Source organism: Eumetopias jubatus, unplaced genomic scaffold, assembly GCF_037043125.1.
Source record: "Eumetopias jubatus isolate StellerSeaLion01/CBP00866 unplaced genomic scaffold, mEumJub1_p1.0 scaffold_12, whole genome shotgun sequence".
Taxonomy (NCBI): Eukaryota; Metazoa; Chordata; class Mammalia; order Carnivora; family Otariidae; genus Eumetopias; species Eumetopias jubatus.
In genome coordinates, this window is record NW_028274818.1 from 72,373,225 (window position 1) to 72,387,778 (window position 14,554).

At 45.6% G+C, this 14,554-nt stretch overlaps 1 protein-coding gene across 1 annotated transcript in view; it reads right to left on the reverse strand.

Moving 5' to 3' along the window:
* The window catches only part of ADCY9 (adenylate cyclase 9), a 114,926-nt gene that overhangs the window by 27,635 nt on the left and 72,737 nt on the right, over positions 1 to 14,554 (reverse strand). Inside the window, exon 3 of the mRNA XM_028117545.2 lies at positions 5,589 to 5,779. Coding sequence (XP_027973346.2) covers positions 5,589 to 5,779 — 191 coding nt within the window. The remainder of the gene's footprint in view (positions 1 to 5,588; positions 5,780 to 14,554) is intronic.

Sequence of the window (14,554 nt, forward strand, 5' to 3'; positions counted from 1 at the left end):
TGTCCTTCTCCGGCGTTCCTGAAGGTCAGCGTCTCATGGCAACCACAGCACAGCCATCGAGACTACAGCGTGAGCGCTGGCACAGTACTAACTACGCTCAGATTTCCCCGCTTTTCCCTGAACCGCCTTTTTCTGTACCGGGATCCCACGCTGCATTCAGCGTCTCCCCGTCTCCTCCAGCCTATGGCCAGGTCCTCGGTCTTTTCTCGACTTGTCACTGTTGCAGTGCCCTGGTCAGGCGTCAGGTGTTGTGTGATTTGGGAGAAGGACCCCACAGAGGTGACATGCCCTGGTTAGTACATCACATGGCGGGGGCACATAACACGACACTGCAAGTCTTATTCATTGTGATACCGGCCTTCATCGTTCAGTGAGGCAGGGCCTGCCAGGTTTTCAACTGTGGAGTTATTATTCTTCTCTTTGTCATCAGCAAATATCCAGGGGGCGGGGGGCAGTGCTTGGAGGCTGTGGAAATATCCTGTTTCTCCTTAAACTTCTACCCACTAATTTTAGAACTCACTGAGGGACCCTGCCGGCAGCAGATACTACAGTAGTGTTCTAGTGTTGGTTCTCTCTCCCTCACTCCTTCTACCTCCAGCACCTGGAACTCTTCTGTAAGGTGCTGATTTCATGGGACAGGCTTTCTCCTAGCTGAAGGAAACACACGACTGGAAATATAGATAAAACCTGAATGTCTTTTTTAAAAAAAACTTACTTTATGCTCATCTTTCAGAGTGAGCAATAAGACTACTATTTATTTTATAACCGCTTTATCAAGACAGAATTCACATACCATGCAACTGACCCATCTAGAGAATATATAATTCTGTGGCTTTTAGTGTTGTATTCACAGAATTGTGCAACCATCACCACTACCAATTCAACCACCATTTATAAGAAATACTTTAGTATCTAAACTATAGATAGACAGATAGATATTTACTACCTTTTCCATTTCTGAAATGAACTAAAAGGCCCACTGCCTCCTCATACTGAGCCCATGGAGCCTAGTCATAATTATTTTACATACAAATAACAGGGAGATAAAAGAAGTAACCATTTATTTAGAGTCATTAAAAAAGTCAAAGGGACTGCCACAGAAGGATGGTCCCTGGGGCTACTGACCTCAAAGGGAAAGTATTACCCTTTTGAAAACAGAACAGATCCTCCCTAAATTGCCCCCATGTGGGTGAATCTACATCATTCGCCTCATTACTAACTGTAAACATGTAGAATTGCCCTATGAGCACACAGACCCAGGGTTCTGAATAATAGATTAAGGTTAAATTCACAAAGACTAGCTGAGCAAGTGTCTTTCCAATGAGGCCCGTTGGAGATGAACTAAGATGCTTTCACCACTCACAAAGTTCACCGGTTGGGACTGATGTAATTAAAAACAAACAAACAAACAAACAAACAACCACATGTTTGGTTTTCATTTCTTTGTTCTTCACGAAGATGCCTGACCGGTTATGTTCCTTGGCAGAGGTAGTCTCAATCTGTCCATCACCCACAGTGTTCATGGAGAAGGAGTAGCAGACATCCCCTGGAGAGCTGAGGTCACACTAAACGGGCCAAGGTGTTCATGCTCTGATGCCACATGTGTGACATGGTTACATCCCCTACAGCGAAAACTGAAGAACCTCCCTCATATCAGAACGGAGAAGCCAAGACCTTCCTGAGAGAGTCAGTGACTCCTTGTGGGCAAATCAAAGCATTACCTGTCTCCTCCTGCCCTTCTTCACTCCTACCATGGTCAGTGTCCATTTCCACGTGGAGTGAATACACGCGTGTACAGTGTTAACAGAGCTTCTACTCCAAACCTAATATTCATGGACACTACTTCAGCTGATCTTCACAGCAAACCTGGGAGATAGTCATTACCATCTCACTGTGGCCAAGAGAAACTAAATGATTTGCTCACAGTCCCAAGACCAAGGCTTTGAGAAGCCCTTTCCACAGTAGTACTCCTCCCCCGCCCCCACCATTATGCTATCCAGGGCCTTCCTGATGAGAAACTCTTACTACCAGTCACTCAAGAAGCCAAGATGTGGATGTGGGAAGGGGTCCCTCTGACCTATGACCTCAGGGTCAAACTCTTTGGCCTTTGACATCACTACTAGATCATCACAGTAGTTATACTATTTAATGAAATATTAGGTAAAAATCCTCCAGCTATGAACTGAGAGACAACTCACATGGGACATGAGCACAAGGAGTGGAAAACAAATGCTTCGTCGATGTTATCTGCTTCTATTCAGTTCTGCCTGGGCTTCTGAACTCGGGCCTTCGTGGCCCAGCTCTGCAGAGCTACAGTTCTCTGTGTATCATTCAAGAAAAAAAACTTAAACCAAAAGAAAGTTATAATTATCTACCCTATGCCAGGCTATACACTTGGGAAAAATGTAAGTTATTTCACACACGGGTTCTACCCGCATTCAAAGAGCTCACAGGAAGCTGCGTAAGAAACAAGTAAAGGTGTACGTTACAGCTGAATGGGCCGAGGATATGAAGATGGGGAGACAGCACTGTTAGCTGGAGGAGTCACTGGAAACTCCAATGACACTGAACAGGGCAAGGAAGAGCAGCTCAGAGGGAAAGGGACAGTGAGGTGCACTGCAGGTGACAGGAGCGACAGGTCAAGGCACACATGCATTCACCTGAGAAATAGTCACTCAACACCTTTCCCTAATTTCTTGGTTCCTGCATGAAACTCCTTCCACTAGACAATCATTCCCCCAAAAGGTGTGGCTTGAAGAAAGAAGTGTGTGGTCACAGAAGCCCGAGAATGCCGCTGCCACATCCCTCTCTGGAAGCCTAACGGTGGGCAGTAGCACGCTAAAGGCTCCAAGGGGTCCTGGAGCACAGAGACCCTTTCTGCAGTGTGTAGCCCAGAACTGTGCAGGTTTCCTTGACCACAGAATGCTTTTTCCATACTTGCCACCTATTTCCAACCTGAGAAACGACTGCTCAGAGAGTGTACATTCAAGGGAAACACTGCCTGACACAGGCCCCCTCCGCGAGCCAGGGCTCCCCGGGCTGGGCAAGGAGATGAGGGGTTGGTGACAGAAGTCCACACGGGAGCCACCTCTTGCTGGACGAGGGGGCAGCAGCCACAAAGGAAAGAAGCTCGTTCACAGGGAGAGTCAACAGACCCTAGCAAATGATTAGGAGGAGCCAATCAGCGCTTCTAGCTAAACAGAAAAACTAACCGTAGTGCAGACATAGGGCAACAAACCAATGACACGTGGGACAAGTGCACAGGATAAATCTACCCCAAGAACCGGTGAGCGAGCGGCCAGTATTTTTTCTGTTGTGTGAAAACTCTTACCCAAAAGAAAGACTTACACGTCAGATTAGAATGTATGTATTCCTTGAAGCGGACCTCAGTTTTCTTTCAGGCTTGACGATAGCTCCTAACAACTCACTCAGTTACCCAGCGCATACTATCTGCAAGGCACGCACAGAGGCCTGCTCTTACCTGACCCCACGAACTAGAAGCACAGGGGCCAGACTGCACATGACTTCCCCAGAGGGGCAAAGCCCGGAGACCAGGCCGTTTACCTCTGTGCTCCTTCCACTCCAACCACGGAGGCAGTCCTCATCTCAGATGTCCTCACATGAAAATATCCCAGAAATTATACTTCAAGATCCAGCTTGTCCTTCCCCCCTGGAAGGGACACAAAGATCTTTCCCCCCAACTAAAATTCTTTTTGGCAGACACAGTTAACTTAATAGATCACAAGATTTTCAGAAAACTTTCAATAACTATTTAAAAATTCATACACGACAACAGAATACGCTAGTTTTTATCTATCCAGATTTTTAAAATAAAGATAAATACATTTATATCTTTATATATACATATAACTAGAACAAGAAATGTTCTCTGGGATAAGAGAAAAACCTTTTTAGGTCAACTTAGCCTCAAATCACTGTCACTAAAATTGGAAGTTAGGTGCTATGGCTAGAAACACACATACACATAATCTAACATGGCAGGCAAACACAACACATCATTTATTTTTGGATTTGAGCTCTATTTCTCTACTTAAATACAGTTCAGTTTGAAGCCCGGAGGAAATAATTTCTCTCTAAATAATGAAGCTGTATTTGGAAAACCACGTTTTCAACTTCTCCCTCTACAACGGTTCCTGCCCACGCGCAGGGACAGCCCGTGAGCCCAAGAGCAGAGAGCTCCTCTTCCTGACTGCTGCAAAACATCGCCCTGAGCAGAGGCTGTCTTGAAAGGGCGCAGGCAGTAAGGAAATTTCAGAGACATTAGCAGTCACACGTATGCTGAGGACATGGGAAAGGACCGCGTCTAGTACCCTACCTCACAGGTTCTCAACCAGAGGGGATTTTACCCTCCCTCAACCCTCAGGGGTCACTGGGCAGTGTCTGGAAGCATTCTTGGTCACCATAATGGGAAGAGCAGGTGCTCCTGGCATCTGGTGGGTGGGGGCCAGGAATGTTGCTCGATATCCCACAGTGCACAGGCCAGCCCCCACCACAAACAGTTACCTGGCCCAAAACATTCCCAGTCCTGACGTTGAAAAACCCTGCACTAAATTAACAAAGCATATGATAAAAATGATACACGAGTGCTTTTAATAAACCTGAGCATGAGAATTACACAACGTAACTGGCCGACAGGGACTATGGATTCTGGTGGAGGGAAATGGCCTGGATGCCCACGTTATGATCCTGTTGAACTTAAATAGCAGCAGAGCTGGCTTTCAAAGCTGTGAATGAATGTGGATAAACAGGAACATACTGGATTAAAGCTGTAACAACAGGCCATCATTTGGACCAACATATCATTTGATTATTTGAGAGCACAACACAGTGAAGGGGAACTGTTATCTCTCTTTTTCTTTTTTTTTCAAATGGAAACAGCAAATATTTCAACAGTAAAAACAAACAAGAGATACAGTGGGGGAAATGAAATCACATGTGAAAACAGGAGCAGCTCATACACTGGTGTGGTTTCCTATGCCCATGGTCCACCATGTTAATCCTGTGGCAGTTGATGATGACAGAAATGGGTACGTGGAGACAGCCACCAGGAGGTCTCTGCCCCAACAATGAAATGCTGTAATGTTCCCGGCAAGCCCGCACTCTTTCAGTGAGCTACGCCACAAGATTCACCCACACCAACAAAATTTAAAATAATCGTGAGACATTGGATTTCAAGAGACATAGGAGCACTGGAGAAAATGGTCTCTGAAATAAGATACGAACGAGCTCACCAAGCAAGTTGCGAGAAGAATCACCTTTACTATCACTTATCATTAGCTTTCAGAGATCCCCAAAAGACAGCAAAGTTCTCAGGAAAAGAAAACAGCTCGAGTGAGAAGCAAATTGATGCAGTGTGGAAAGAAAATGGAGGTGCATAATATGTCAAAAAAGCAAAGATGTTAAAAAATGCAAAATGCTGGTGACTTCATACTAAATTTAAAAATCGCAAAAAACCAAAGTGAAGGGCATTCCAAGTCGTCTGCCACAGACCCAAAGGCTGCTTATTATTTCACATGTTCTACTGCAGAATTAATATAAAATTTTAGAAGTAGAAAAAAAAAACTAACCTTAAGGTTATCAAAGGTTTTGACAGTCTGCGCCAAGTCACTGACACTCCCTGGCGATGCTGTCCCCTGTCCCCTAGGACCCGAGGACACCTGTGAGCCGTCAATGACCTCAAAGCCAGAAAGCAAGGCCTCTGAACAGCTGCAATGAGACTCCTTCGCTCTCTGACCCGCTATCAGGTATGTCTTCAAACCTATGGATAAAAATTACAATCAGCACAGATGGAAACCACCGTTGGTTGAAATGCAGCTTGATCTTGCTTTCTATGCAGGACATGCTCCTGAAAAGTGGAGAGTAAAGTGAAAATATGAATGTCATATTTTACTACTGATTTCTATGATCTTTTCAGAGACGCGCATATTTCAGGGAGAATGTTTGCTTCCAAGACACACCATTTACTTATATCATGTTGTCTTTGAATTTTGGCTGCACATTTTACCTTGGGGGGCTGAAATGAGCATTAAAAAGCTCCTCTATGCAAGGGTCACATGACTGCTTTGTGCCGGTAGCTCAGCAGACAATGATGGTTGACCCTAGACATTCTTGGGTTTATTTTGTTCAGTCAGTCTATATACGAGGGTGATCTAGAATATGGACCATGTTACCTATGTCAGGATTGCAAAACTGCCATGAAAAGTGAGACCGTAATGTGCACCACAGGAGTAATTAAAACCTCCCTTGATACAGATGATCAAGTACCAGTTTTCTGTTGGATCTAAACATTCATAGCAAGAACATGCAGCTTTTGTCAAGCTGTAGTCTACGATAATTTTATTTTCTCACAAAATCCTCATTAAAAAAAGTGGAGGGGGGAGCACCTGGGTGGCCCAGTCGGTTAAGCATCTGATTCTTGGTTTCAGCTCAGGTCATGATCTCAGGGTCCTGAGATCGAGCCCCAAGTTGGGCTCTGCATTCAGATGGGAGTCTACTCCTCCCTCTTACTCTGCTCCTCCCCCCACTCTCTCTCTCATAAATAAAAACAAGATCTTTTGGGGGAACCTGGGTGGCTCGGTTGGTTAAGCGACCGCCTTCAGCTCAGGTCATGATCCTGGAGTCCCGGGATCAAGTCCTGCATCGGGCTCCCTGCTCAGCGGGAAGTCTGCTTCTTCCTCTGCCTGCCGCTCCCACCACTGCTCATACTCTCTCTCTCTCTCTCTCTGTCAATAAATGAAATCTTTTTTAAAAAAAAATAAATAAAAATAAGATCTTTTAAAAAAATAGTTAAATGGACAATTAACCAACATCTTTACAATTCTTATTAAAGGCTGAAATAACACACTAAAGTATGCTACACTGTTAGGCAGCTCTAAAATGCAGGTAGGTCCCTGCTCCAGGTCGTCAGAAGAACTATCTGCTGGGAAAATACTAAAGCATCAGCTTTTCCAGGCAGAACTCAAGCAATTTCTGAAAAGGAAGCAAATCTTATTTAAATGAATCCATTGTTAGTCCTTCCTGAAATTTCACCACGCTGCAAATCTGTTGAGGGGAGTGGCAATGTAATTTGTTCAATAAACATTTGTTTTAGGCCTGGGGTCGGCTATAGCTGGAGAATAGAGTCAAGAACAAAAGAAAGTCCCTCTCTTGGAGAGTTTAAGCTTCAGGAGAAAGTGGCAATGAAAAGGCATCACGGGGGGCGCCTGGGTGGCTCAGTCGTTAAGCGGCTGCCTTTGGCTCAGATCATGATCCCAGAATCCTGGGATCGAGCCCCGCATTGGGCTTTCTGCTCGGCGGGAAGCCTGCTTCTCCCCTCTGCCACTCCCCCTGCTTGTGTTCCCTCTCTCGCTATGTCTCTCTCTGTCAAATAAATAAATAAAATCTTAAAAAAAAAAAAAAGAAAAGAAAAGAAAAGGCATCACGGAAACATCTGAGGTGAGGGGTCTACACTCCTAAACCCACACAGGTGCTTATGTTCAGTACAGTTTAATAAATGCTTTAAAAGTAATTACTTGGGGCACCTGGGTGGCTCAGTCTTTAAGCGTCTGCCTTCGGCTCAGGTCACGATCCCGGGGTCCTGGGATCAAGCCCCACATCGGGCTCCCTGCTCTGCAGGAGGCCTGCTTCTCCTTCTCCCACTCCCCCTGCTTGTGTTCCCTCTCTCACTGTGTCTCTCTCTGTCAAATAAATAAATAAAATCTTTTAAAAAAAAACTAATTACTTAAAAAAGGGAGGGTGCCTGGCTGGCTTAGTCGGTGGAGCATGTGACTCCTAATCTCAGGATCATGAGCTCGAGCCCCACGCTGGGATTAGAGAGTCCTTAAAAAATTAATTAAACAACCTAGGGATTACTTAATTATCCTTCATCATGTTATGGTTACGCCACCATTTCTTCGTTCAATCTCTCCTCATCTCCCTTTCTCCTCATAAAAATACTATATGGTGTGTGTTTTTACGTCACCTAGAGAGATCCTAGAGGACAGCCAAATCATAGGTGGGAATCAAAAGACTTAGATAGGTAACTTTGGACATTAACTCACCCTAAAGGAGACCATGAAATACTCACTCTTAACTAAGGTCCAGAACTTCCATATGTCTTTTTTTCCTCCAACAAAAATACACAGTATACAGGGTCAATCACGGTCACAACTAAGTCCATGTATCAACTTGAAATGGAAGCATGAACTGGAATATGACAGAGGAGTAAAAGCACCTTTGTATGAATTCCTCAGACTCCGTCACAGAAGACACTAAACTCACTTGCCATTTTGCCTTGGGAGAGTCAAAGAATGCAACCTCTGTGGGCTAACCAGAGAAAAGTGCTATTTCTGACCTAACTTGGAGTCTCCATGCTGGTAGGCTTATTTTTGGCTTCGTGAAAGAAGTGCATGGAAAGGCCCATTCCCTGGAGCTGCTCGAAAGGGCTCTCCCGAGAGCACAACAGACAGCCTTATGAGTCTCCCTGCAGTGAGCGGGGAAGGCCCTGGCTGGCACTCCATGCTGATGCAGAGGGCCGCCCAGGGGAGTGGAAGGAGGAAGGAGGAAGGCAGTGCGGAGGAGCTGCTGCTGCAGGAAGAGGTTTTCATTATGTCTGCAGCTGGCCCTGACCCCAGAACAGTGTTCCCTGCAAGATGCTGGTGGCTCCCCTGCCTGAGCCTTCTGCTCCCTATGGGTGAGGACTCCCCAGGAAAGGCAAAGCCAGGGCAGCCAGAGAGGCTCTGCTCTTGGAAGTCCTTGCTCAGATAATTGCTTATCCCCCTCTCCCCCGACCATGCAGCTCCACACCTGCCAGAGCAAGTGAAGGCGGCCTTTCCTGGAGGTGTGACAACCAAGCAGAGAACAGGCTGAGCCAGCAGACCAGAAGAGCAGAGACTAAGCCCAACAGATACATGCATGGAGCTGAACTTCAAAGCAGAGGCATGCCCTCCACCAGGGGACGTGAGCGAGCGACAGCGGCCCAGCTCTGTAGTCACAAACTCTGATGCTGCCTCAGGGTGCACATCGCTGAGGCCTGTTCTTGCTACTCTCAACAGTGACGACCCAGTTGCTGCTCATTCATCACTCATCAAGTGCCTCCTGTTTATCACACACTGTGAGAGGTGTGGAGAGGACAGGTGTGAACATGTCAACCATGACCCCCACCTGTATGGGGCGGTCGCTGGAGGAGGGATCTAGACAGCAAGCAGGTATGAGTACAGAATCCTAGGACTAGGAAGTGAGGGTGCCCTGGGAAGCACAGGAGGGTGGCCCCTAACAGATCTGGGGGTTAGGGAAGCCTCCTGGATCAAGTGCCCTCCAAGCTGAGGATTGAAAGATGAAGAGAGGTCAGCCCAGTGAAAGCCAACAGGGCCAGGGGCTAGAGCAGCTGCTATCAAGCCATGGGTGTTGCTATAACAGTTCATGAACAGGCCCCACAAAAAAAGAGACTTTGGCAGGCATAGTCAAGGGACGGAAGTGAATTTAGTGCAGCTGGAACAGGGAATGCATGTGGGGCAATGGTCAGAGATGAGCAGGGGCCTGTGCAGGACACCACATACACCAGCTCTGGGAGTCTTCATGCTGGGAGCAACGGGGGTGCGGGGGGAGATGGTAAGGAGGAGGCATGAGACTTAGGAAAGGCCAGGGAGCTGTGGAAATGCTAGTCATAGTGGGTGATGAGTTAGGGGATCTGGGAGTCCAGACGTCACAGTGGGAACAGGAACCTGCTCTCCCCCAAACATGGTGGCAGAAGCAGTGTTTCTACAATGAGCCATGCAGAGATAGGTAAGGGCATGGGTTCTGCAGAGGAGCCCTCAGATTCAGGCCCCGCCACCTCTCCACCGGGTGACCTGGAGTAAGATATGTTATCGTAGGACGAGGCTAAGAACAGGACGTGCCCCATGGGGCTGACGCAAAGATGAAATGAGGAAGACGCGTGAAGCCTTTATGACAGTGCCCGGCACAGTGGAAACTTCGTAACGTGAGCTATTATTATCAATGTGGGTGTCTGACTTGCTTATCACTGGGAGTCTTCTTCACGTTCCACGTACAAAAACATTTGTGGAACTGTTAAATCAACATTGCTCCAAATGTGCTTCTAATGCAAACTGTTCTTTAGGGAGCCCCAGATGACCAACTGATGATGTACTGAGAACACAACGCTGCTAGTGTTCCAAAAGTCAGATGTATGTAGGTGTCCACAGCAAGCAAAATTGGCCAACAAATTAGGTATCCATGCTTATATGTGGAAAGCTAAACCTAAAGTGGCCCGGTAAAGTAAGGCAGCACAGTGTGAAATTCCCTAGAAATGTATCCTGGCTGGATGACTGAGTTCTGGCCTCGTCAAAGTCTCAAGTCAAAGGAGTTTATAAGAGGTAAGGATTTAATGAGTAACCACAACACACCAAGTTCGTCAGAATGACCCTCTTGGAGCAGAAGGTCATAATAAGGCAACTAAATTATTTATTTTGTTAAGTATAAACAGGAGATTAATAAGATTTCTTACATTCCTTCCTGGTAATTGATTTTAAACCTCACCAGCACTGATGCCTTTTTTCATCAGCTTCATTTTACAGAGGCTACAGGAGGAAGACACAATTCCTACCACGATCCTACCTGATGGGGGGGTGGGGAGGGCTGGTCTATGGCTGTGTGTACCAAGGAGACTGATGTGGTTAACATTCTTAAGCTTTGAGGACGAAAACTGTGGCTTGCACAAGACTGGTGCTTAGTTTTGGTGAACTAAGTGTAATCTGAGTGTATGCCAAAGTTCATTTTGGAAAAGACAGACTATTCCGGCCTTTTTCTTTACCATGGTCTTTTGCTGCATGGCGCTTGCTTTGGAGTGAGACAGCCTCCATTACCCAGCATCAAGGACCTGAATGTCAGCTCAGCAGAAAGAGGAGAATACTCAGGAAGGAAAGGATGTTTTGAGACGCGACCTTGAGAGTTAGCAGCATAACCTAACAAATGCCTAGAAGTCTGCATCGCTAATGATTTGAAACAATAAACATAAGAGAGGCAATCAGTTTGGCCTAGTTCATAAACATTCTAAAAAGTTACTCCACTTGGTATTGTATTTTTCTTCATAACTAGGTCTGTAACGGCCAAGAAACATGAGAATTATTTAAACTACAATGTAGTCAGTCGGGGCACCTGTGTGGTTCAGTCAGTTAAGCATCTAACTCTTGGTTTCAGCTCAGGTTGTGATCTCATGGATCAGGAGATCGAGCCCTGTGTTGAGCCTCGTGCTCAGCATGGAGTTTGCTTGAGAGTCTCTGTCTCTGCCCCTCCCCCTGCTCAAGCTTTCTCTCTCACTCCCTCTCAAATAAATAAATAAAATCTTTAAAAATAAATAAACAAAATAAAATGTAGTCAGTCAATAAGGAAAATAAATACTGAAAGATTCATCTATCAAATAAACAGGTTCTACAAAATTATAGATACGATATTTCATAATTATCTGTTGCTTCTGCTTAAGAAGACCAGAAGTTTTGGTGGGGAAAACAAAATAAAACATTTTGCAGCTTGTTAACATGAAAACACTCTGGATGGGTCTCTGTCCTTTCTGCTCCTACGTAAAACCACTAATCACAAGGACTGATTCATCCTGGTTGTCACTACACTTGACAATAAATCACAAGTTCCGGCGGCAAATGGGTGTTGGTGAAACCGAACCTCTTTTCAAAAAATGAAGTCCCAAATAATAAAATATGAAACAGCTACTCAAGCAGGTAAAAGAAACAAAGGGTGGGCACGGTGCCTGTTTAACTTGGTTCTGACTAACCCTTTAGCTAACAAAACAAACTTTAGAACACACATGTACATGCTCTACATCCTGCTCCTGGAACAGGTGCTTTTCTGCACCTCGTGTCCCTCTCTCTACCAGTAAGAAGTAAATATGCTGCTATCACAGCCAAAGGCCAGTGACCAGGCCCTTAGTGACTGCATTCCCACGTTCTGTCTTCTTCACTTTTGTATTTGGCCTTTACTAAATCCTACCCTGTTATGTGCTATGGTGCCAAGTATTAGCACAAGAAAGCCCGGTGGTGAAAACTTCAGAGACCCACTCCTCCCACCTCTAAAATACTCTTGAATTATGCTTTCATGCCACAGGCCTTCACAAAGGCCACAGAAACAAGTTCTTTGAAGGAAAACATTTGACACACCCATAAGGAGCCCGCCAGGTACTATTTTATTCATTCATCTGCTCATTCACTCATTTACTTACCCAACAAATTGACTATTTATCGAGTACTTACTGAGGGTGAGGAACTAACTGGGCAGAGTGTTGAAGGGAATGAATAGGGAAGAAAGCATACTCCAGTTTTAGAGACTGAGTGTAGTTGAAAAGTGTGACATAAACACTCCACTCCAGTTCCCTCATCAATAAAATGCAAACACTAGGAACTGAGCAATAACAGCATTTCACAGAGATGTTGTGGGGATTACATGAGTTAATGCACATAAAAAGGGAGAGATGATGCTCTTTCTTAGAGCGTCCTTAGGGGCACACTCAGGAGTAACTCAGTAAACCGAGGAAAGGCATGAAGTAATGTTCACAAAACATTAAATCATGGCATGGGGGGATGGCAGTGAGTATGAGGACAGGAGGTAAGTAAGTAATGACACACATCTACAGGAAGAGAGACTTACACAGATTCAGGTCTCTGTGCTGACGGGATGTTCACAAGGGACAAAGGCTTTCTACAGGGAGTTTTAGAAAACAAACCAAAAAAATGAAGGTCTATGGTAACTGCCTTGCAATACAGTAATATAACAGAGTTTAAATCATCGCAGGCTATGAAACGAGAGGGGGAAAAGGAGAGGTGTCAGGAGCCAAAACAGAGCAGCAGCTCATCGATGGTTATTCGCCAGAGGGTAACACAGACTGACATCAGACAGAGGGAGTTAGCAGACATCTGAAGCAGGTACAAGAGGAGTCACACACTGAATTCTTTCCCCCAGAGAACTGACAAATGACCGTTAATTTTAAGATTTTAATAGTTAATATTTAAACTAGTAGTTTAAAAGTTAATAATTTCAAAGTTGCAGATTTAAGTACAGAACAAAGACAATTGAAAAGAGACTCCAGGAAGAAGATAAATGACTCAATTTATCATCTGAGATTGGGGGCAACTAAATAGCTGACAAAGAAAACCAAACAAAGGGAAAACACTACAAACAGACATAAAGCTATGTGATGCTCAGTGAAAGAAGCCGGTCACCAAAGGCCACAGAGCCTATGACCCTGCATCTGTGAAAGGTCCCAACAGGCAAATCCGTAGAGACGGGAAGGAGATGAGTGGTCACCAGGGGTCTGAGGGTGGAGGAATAGGGAGCAGCTGCTGGCAGGCACAAGGCTTCTTTCTGGGGGGTTGAAAATCTTCTACAGTGAGTGGTGATGGTTGCACAACTCTGTGAATATACGATAAGCCGCTGAATTGTGTACGTCAGAGGGGTGCATCGTATAGGGTGTGAATCATACTTCAATGAAGCTGTTTTTAAAAAAAAAAGAAAGCAAGGTATATGTGAGCTTCAAGATGCAACCGTTCTGAGATTTAGAGGAGACACAGAGCCAGTCATGAATACACCATCCTTGGGAATTAAAGATAAAGGAGTGGGTGTTGGCAGGTAGAAGGAAAAAAAGAAAAAAGATAGGCTTGGAAGTAGCTAACTTGCTAGAGTTAGGACAGGAAAATATATAAATAAGAAACAAAGCTGAATAACCTTGAAGAACCAAAAAGTCGATGTGGCAAGAGCTCAGAGGTCTGGGAGAGATTAAACAAAACAAAACACCAGTGTGACCTTCACAAGCTACCTCCCAGGATCATCGGATTTGCACCCCTGACCACAGCAGTGTAATCCCAGAGAGCCGGGCCACACCCAGGCTGTCTTCTGCCAACCAATGACTCTACATGGTGCGACACAGCGTGGCTGCCCAGGCACCTCGTCTGCCGCTAGCTCACTTGCTTGGCAACAACAGAGCCGAAGGCTCGGGCTTCCATGGCCACCTTCAACACTGCTAGACTTCATCCAGGGTAGACTTATTTGCAGAGGCATTTCCTTCTGCCGCAGGGGCAGACTACCCGCAGGACACTTCCTGTGAGCATCTTCAGCTGGGAAGAAGGGCAACAGCCAGCCTCACCCTACCCACCCTGGAAACATCCCACCATCAAAGAAAAACATGCAATGCTTACAATTCCTGACTAGCCTTCCCTGGGAGGGGCCACACTGGTGCCTTCGGCACCTGTTCCTCCGTGGAAATGTTGATGCAGGCTTCTGGCATGATCCCAAGTCCCATTTCCAGTACCTCTGTGAGCTTGCTGTGCTTTTCCTCACTTTTCAAGCCAGTTTGCAGCTCACATCAAGGCTGAAGGTTTTCTCTCCTCTTAGGAGTGTTTTTTCCATGCTGGCTGGATCACTGACCAAAAGTTTCCCAAACTGCATTTCCTTGTTCCCACAGAGCACATGGCAGACTTGCTCAAGCCATAATAGCTGAGAAACCCAAAACCTCTATTTTCTGATCAAGAAGCTGTATCATCTTTGACATCTC